The 6965-nt window shown below is 50.5% G+C and overlaps 2 protein-coding genes across 2 annotated transcripts; one reads left to right on the top strand and one right to left on the bottom strand.

The window, feature by feature from the left end:
• Nucleotides 1-282: 282 nt before the first annotated feature.
• Nucleotides 283-2866, bottom strand: MRPL46 (mitochondrial ribosomal protein L46). The gene is made up of 4 exons (XM_039722949.1): nucleotides 2634-2866; nucleotides 2121-2313; nucleotides 1249-1425; nucleotides 283-720 (listed from the first exon to the last, which is right to left on the bottom strand). The coding sequence occupies exons 1-4, from the start codon at nucleotides 2844-2846 to the stop codon at nucleotides 473-475; spliced, it is 831 nt and encodes a 276-aa protein (XP_039578883.1). The 5' UTR covers nucleotides 2847-2866; the 3' UTR covers nucleotides 283-472.
• On the top strand, nucleotides 2800-6653 carry MRPS11 (mitochondrial ribosomal protein S11). Its single transcript, XM_039722950.1, has 6 exons — nucleotides 2800-2958; nucleotides 3122-3232; nucleotides 3470-3559; nucleotides 4243-4372; nucleotides 5794-5859; nucleotides 6292-6653. The coding sequence occupies exons 1-6, from the start codon at nucleotides 2912-2914 to the stop codon at nucleotides 6397-6399; spliced, it is 552 nt and encodes a 183-aa protein (XP_039578884.1). The 5' UTR covers nucleotides 2800-2911; the 3' UTR covers nucleotides 6400-6653.
• The last annotated feature ends 312 nt before the right edge of the window (nucleotides 6654-6965 follow it).

Below are 6965 nucleotides of genomic sequence, written 5' to 3'. Positions count from 1 at the left end.
CATGGCTGGTGTTCAGGAGAGTCTGTTCCCACCTGGACACACAGATAACCCCCCAGTGCTGCTCTTATCAGAGAGCAGGTACCAGTGATAAGCATTAGCTACAGCAAGGAGAAGCCCTTTGAGGCTGAGCCTGTGGCAGGAGCCTGGAGAGGAAAGCAAACCTTCTGGGTACCACAGCCCCAGGGAACCACACTCTTGGGAGGGGAAAGGATCACAACACGCATTTCCAGAAGAGGTGGAGGAGGAGAATTCAACAAGAGCAAAGAACTCCCTCAGGAAAGCTTCACTTCCAAGTATAGATTTTAATATTTATTCAGTACAGGGCCAGTGAAGAGAACTGGGAAATAATGCAAATTATCCTCCAGAGCCCAAGTGAACATCTCATACACCCAGACCGTGCAAAGCAGCAGCCGTGCTCCTCCCTGGAGCCACATCCCACACCTTCCCCATCTGCTGGAGCACAGGCCATTGCTCACAAGTCCAGGAGGAATCTATTGACTTTTTTCAGGTATTCCGACTTCAGGTAATCTCCCAGCTCCTTCTTTGTGACCCACAGGTAATCTGCCTTCGGCTCTGCCTGGGACAAATCGCTGCTTTGGAGGAAGGCTTTGTAGAAGAAGACTTTGGCTCCCACGTTATTCTCAGTTCTGATGGCCCTGGGGAATTTATACTTGTAAATCCCATACGGTGCATTCCCCAGGACTTTGGCTTGAATGTGATACCTCGCAAGAAGCCAGCAATGCAAGAGAAAGAGAGTAAGACATAAGAACACAGAGCAACAATAACTGCTCCCCTGCATAACAACAACACAGCATAGGCTATTCCTTGTGTGGTTCAGACTGACTGTTCCCTCTTTGGCAGAAATACTGACAACTGTGAAAAAACTGTTTTTTTCTCATGAGAAAAACAGCTCATTTGGAGACCAAAGAGTCCTCTCAGTTGGAGAGGGAGGAAGGGAAGGAGAGGGTATCCAGCTTTGCCAATCTTGAGTGAAAAGCAAGGACACGTGTTTGCCATCATCACCCATATGCCACAAAAGCTACTACAGGGCAACAGAGGGAAAGAGAAGCCCAAAGCAATCCCAGACATGCAGGGGTGTCTGGTGATACCCCAAAAGGGCCCATGATGGGCAGATGTGGCACTGCTGCTGCTGGCAGCCAGAGATCCCAACCCCCAGTGGCAAATATCACTCAGACAGAACACTGGAATAAAACCACTGGGACAAACAAGAGGGAGGGTCAAGCTACACACCCAAGAACGTAGCCATGGCTCGCTCAGCTGTGCTCCGCAGCGTCTCTCCAGGCTGCCACTCCACTTGAGGCAGGAGCCACAGCTCCTGGTTACCAATTTTCTGTTTCACCAGAAGCATCAGGTTGCTGTCCAGCTTCCTGTTCAATGAGGTTCGATCGTTGCGTTTGTCAGCATCTGCCAAAAATCAACATGTGCTGGAAACAAAGTCTCCTGGCAGCATGCTCTGACCCCCTTGGTTATCAGCCCTCTGTGCTTCACAATACACAAATGTGGATACATGGAATAAGACAAAGATCTAGACAGGAATGCTCACAGTCAGTCTAGAAGTCATTGCAGGATTCAGCTGCTGTTTTCCTATCCAGAAGGACTGTATAATAAGCAGCCTGGATCTCCACCTTCACAAAACTCAACAAGAGCACTAAGCAGAGCTTGGGAATCAAATGACCAAGCATTTCACTTGTCTATTTTCATCTATTTTCATCACTTGGCCCTGGTGTACACACACATTTTTGCAGCACAGGAACACTGATTTCCCTGTCAGATGGTTAATTGCACATGGCTGTATAATAAGCAGCCTGGATCTCCACCTTCACAAAACTCAACAAGAGCACTAATCAGAGCTTGGGAACCAAATGACCAGGCATTTCACTTGTCTATTTTCATCACTTTGCCCTGGTGTACGCACACATTTTTGCAGCACAGGAGCACTGATTTCCCTGTCAGACTGTTAATTTCACATGTGCTGCCACAGAGTCAAGACTCTATTTAAAACAAATAAAAAAAGAGAGCAAAAAATGCCTTCCTTCTACTGAATTGCATTCTAGCAAGCAATCTGTGTGTCCTCACCCACCACGAACTCCAGGCTGTACCTGTTATCCGCGGGGCAGCTTTGAACTGCAGGAACCTCTGCTCCCACTTCTCCTCCAGGTCTTGAGCCATGATGACCGTCTTGCCACGAGCCTCATCCTCATCATACGAGCTTTCCATCTTCCTCTTGAGCTGCTCCTCCTCCTCCAGCTTACGCATTTCATGATCTGAATACAGGCTCTTCTCCAGCTCTATCTAGAAAAGCAACATGAAGAATTCTTAAGCCACAAGCACTGTAGGTATTAGCAAGCAGAATTAAATTATTTCCAACCCAGCAAAAGCAAGGGAATAGGAATTTCCTGAGGTCGAGCAGGGTGCATGCGACAGGGACACCACCACCACGGAGGTGACCATGGGGACACCACCACCACCCCCAGATGTGCCGCAAATCGCACGCAGAGCACTCGGGGAGCACCAGCACAGACGGTGCGTGCAAGGCCACCAGCCCTGGCGCTCCTCTCCCCTCATGCCTGAGGGCGCCATTTCCCCACCAACACCCCCACACCCCCCTCTACCTGCTCCATGAGCGCCGCCACTTCTTCCTCCTCCTTTTCCAGAGGCTGCGTGATTCGGGGAAGCCTCAACAGGCACATGGCCCCGAAAAGCTTCCAGGGGCGCCGCGGGGCAGCGCTGCAAGCCCAGCGAGCGCTGCAAGCCCAGCGAGCGCTGCCCGCCGCCCGCGGCCGCAGCGGCGCCGCCATGGCGCGCGCCCCACAATGCCCCGCCATGTCCCCTCCTCGCTCCCGGCGTGCTCCGCGGCCGCCGCTCCGCGCCGCGGCTCGGAGCCGCCGCCATGAGCGCGGCCATGGAGCTGGCCGGGCTCCGCGCGCTGGGCTGGGGGTGAGCGGACGGGGCGGGACGGGCTGTGGGGAGCGGGGGGACAGCGAGGGGACAGCGGGGAGGCCGCGAGGCCATGCTGCCGCAGCGAGGCCGGGCTGTCGTAGCGAGGCGGCCGCCGGGGGCTTCCCGCTGCCCCCAGCGCTCACCGGCGTTGTCTCCTCAGGGGCCGCGCCGCCGCCCTGTGCCGCGGGCTCCGCACCGGCCCCCCGAGGCTGCAGGACGGGGCGGGGGCGGCTGCCAAGGAGACGGAGAAGCAGAGCGCGACCGAGCCGAGGTGAGAGCCGAGGCCAGGCCGCGCCGGGAGGGCGCTGCCATCTGCCTCTTGCTGCGAGGTTTTATCGCCTTCGGTGGGTTTGCAGCCCAGGGAGGGGAGGGAGCCGCTTGACTCAATCAGAAACGCAGCTTGTGTTTTTTCGGAGGTTTGATCGCTTCTTTCTTTATTTCCCGATATGAAATGAAACTTTGTAATATTTAAAGAGCGAGGCCTGATAACTCTTACTCTGCTCCTCAGCTCTTCAATCCTGCAGAGGAACTCCATGAGATGGGATGGCAAGGTTTATGAAGAGGTCCCGATAGCTCACATCAAAGCAACGTACAACAAGTAAGCAAATGAGCTGCTCCGTTCCTGCTCTCGTGTGAAATCAAACCTTAGAACCCGGGGTTTGGCCTGTTATCATTTAGATCTAAAGGCTCAAAGGAAAACAGCCAAGGCAGTGTGTTCATGGCTGGGAAGATGATACTGATTTAAACCTCAGTGGTGTTCAAGGAGCATACCTGTTCTTGGAGTGTCTTAAAAGCAGTGAGATTGTTTTTATATATTTTGATTACATCCTGATATGAATAATGAGACACTGATAGTTTAACAGCAGGTTACTTCCAGCCCACTGCTCTAGCACTGTTTCTGTGCAGGTGTTGAAAAAATTACCATATTCTCCATGAGACAGTTGTGTTTCATCAGTGATTGCTCCTGTGATATGTTACTGCTTAAGGCTCTTTCAAGTTCCAGAAGTGTCTTGTGCATTTGCTTTTAATAGAAGAGATAAAGTGGAGTGAGAGGTAGATCTGAAAGGGATGAGCGAGATAAAGCACACCTTCTCCAGAAGGGTTCTGCCAGGGTCTGTAAGATGACCAGGTCACTGCTGGGTGGTCTCTGCAGTGGGTTTGAGCGGGATACTTTGAAAGAGAAACAGAAGTCCTGCAGTTGCGCCAGTAAGGTGAGTGAGAAACGGGAGAATAAAGCTTTGTTCCAGCTTGCTTCTTCCCCTTGCCCCCGTCCCTCCGCAGCACACACATCCAGGTGGTGAGCTTTGACAACCAGCCGTTCTCCCGCACGTCCTGCGGCACTGAGGGCTTCCAGAACGCCAAGAAGGGCACGGCCATCGCAGCACAGACCGCGGCCATGGCAGCGGCAGTGGTGAGTGCCCACCCTCATCCCCCCTCCAGACTCTGACTGCCCCTGCACCTGGGCACAGCCCAGCTGTGGTGCTGGAAAAACATCCCACAAAGTGTGTTTGAAAGCACAAAGTGTGTTTGAAATAGCTGTTAGAAATGCCCCAAGTGGGAGCTGAGCTGTGCAGGTTGTGATTGGAAGTGTGTGATTGTAACTTGGAGCCTGTCCTTTCCTAGCACTGCTCTGTATAGCCTCCTGTTTTCCTAAGTGAACATTTCTCAGCCATTTGGGGAATGTAGGCCCTGAATCAGCAGCAGTTCAAGTTTTGCACCGTAGGGGACTTAAGAAGTAGCTGCAGTTATTGTCTCAGTCATTTGGGGAATGTAGACCCTGAATCAGCAGCAGTTCAAGTTTTGCACTGTAGGGGACTGAGAAGTAGCTGCAGTTATTGGCTGGATATTTTATATCTGCTCTCTGCCACAGAACTGAGCTCCAGCTAGCAGTTCCAGTCAGAGAAAGTGATGTTCTTGCACCTGTTCATTCCAGCTGCATGTCGTTTATTATAACTCTTTCTGAAAAAAACCATGTGGGTGTCCAGGTGGAGGAAACAAGGCTGGCTGTGTCACGATCCTCATTACAGCAGAATGAGGCAAGGTTAAACTGAAAATCCTTACCCTAAATTAGGTGGAACTCACTTCAGCCTTTCATGCTGGAGGAGGTTGGTGCCACTGCTGGCCAACAGCTTATTGTGGTTGACTCAGAGGGATATAAGAACATCTTCACTATTACTCTGTGCTCGTTGGAGCCTCATAATAGCTGCGTAGCTGTGCTTGGACAGATTTATTCTGTCACTGTTGAAGTAGTTAGCACGTTAATTGCATCAGAGCACAATGAGAAAGAGAGCCAGAGGATCTCCCTCCACGTGGTGGCAGCAGGGCTGTGCTCTACAGCAGTTCTTCATTTCCAATTTGAAAGCCCCTAGAATTTTTGCCCTGGAGGTGTGGACTCCTGCACAGCAAATCTAAAGCTTGCCTGCTCTTCTCATTTACCCTCCAGAAAGAATCCACTGCTCACAGGGGAGAAGTCGCCACATTAGAGAAGGGCAAACAACTTAGAATTAGTCATTGTTAGTCCCTTGCCACTTCAGTCACGTATCCATGGATATGTCCTTTTTTGCTCTGGCTTTAGGTCACAGATAGTTTGATTTGAGAGCTTTCTCTGTGTGCAGAGCTTACGGTCTAGCACAGAAGTTCTCTTGAACTGCCATGGCCATACCCCATACCTCCTTTGCTCTTAGCATCTCAGCAGTAATCCCCATATATGTCTCCTGTATCCATTACTACCAAATCTTTATTTTTACTTAAATACTACTAGGAAAATGAAAGACACCAGGGGAGCCAGAGTTTTATGTCAGAGAGAACACTAACCAGTTGTTCTTTCCACAGAAAGCACGTGGGAAGGGCGTGCTGCACGTGCGAGTCATGGTGAAAGGACTGGGGCCAGGACGCAAAGTAGGTGTTGGAGATTCTTTTCCATACTTTATTTTCTCAGCTATCATGGATGTTTTCTAAACTCAGGCTCGTTTCAATTAACTTAGTTTTTCTGAAGCTGATATAAAGGATTCCTCACCCAAGTGCCCAGTAATAAATTTTTAGAGTCATTATAATTTTAGAGCAATTCCACATTGGAGGTAGAATAAAAGCTGTATTTGGGGCTTCTTATGGCTAAAGTAGGAAAATAAATGGGAATGCTCAAGAAAGGATTAGAGCAGGTAAATTTAAACTGGGTTCTCTGATATCAGTTACTTATTTTTAAGAATTAAGAAATGAGAAGCATTGGAGCAAGTTGATTTTCAGATGGGGGACAAAACTGTTTTGCCCTAAGCTTTTTCCCTTCTCTGCTGTCCTGTGTGCTGATAGCTGTCATCTGCTGTCTCGTTGCAGGCTGCCATCAAGGGGCTGACGATGGGAGGTTTGGAGATCATCTCCATCACTGACAACAGCCCAGTCCCCCACAACGGCTGCCGGCCCCGGAAACCCAGGAGAATGTGAGGGGCACTGCAAGGGACACACAGCTTTCAACGTCAGTTCATCAGGGACTGGGTTGAATGTTGCTTCTGTGACTGATTCTGGAAGGCCACCCTCCCTGGAAATACTTGTTGAGGGAAGCTTGGAGAGACCATGCTGAGCCTTGAAAATGCAGGAGGCAGAAGCTGCTGGTGAAAGCAAGAATCTCTGTATTCCCTTAGTGGGAAGCCTCTTCTCTACAAAGTTTGTTGATTAAAATGTTGGTCTTTTGACAGCCATTCCTGCTGTGTTCCCAGAAGTATTTTGGCTTATTACTGCCTTTTGACTGCTCTCTTCCTCTTACCACCATATGTGGCTCTTGTCTAGCCCTCCATGCCTTTAGTGCTCTTGTCAGGGAGAAGGAGAGATCTCAATCTCCTTGTAGTCATTTGTAGTAAACAACTGCACGGGGTCAGGTCATCTTCCTTCCCTCTTTGTCTCACTGCTCACATTGGGAAACAAGGCCTGGGCTAACTCTTTCCTTCCCCCTGGCTCACAGAGCTACATGTGAGTGGCAGCTCTCCCTGTTGACAGAGCACCAGCCTGGATCC

Source organism: Passer montanus, unplaced genomic scaffold (assembly GCF_014805655.1).
Source record: "Passer montanus isolate IOZ18808 unplaced genomic scaffold, ASM1480565v1 scaffold5, whole genome shotgun sequence".
NCBI classification, from domain to species: domain Eukaryota; kingdom Metazoa; phylum Chordata; class Aves; order Passeriformes; family Passeridae; genus Passer; species Passer montanus.
Note: the sequence above shows the minus strand (reverse complement) of the source record. Positions and strands in the feature narration are given on the sequence as shown.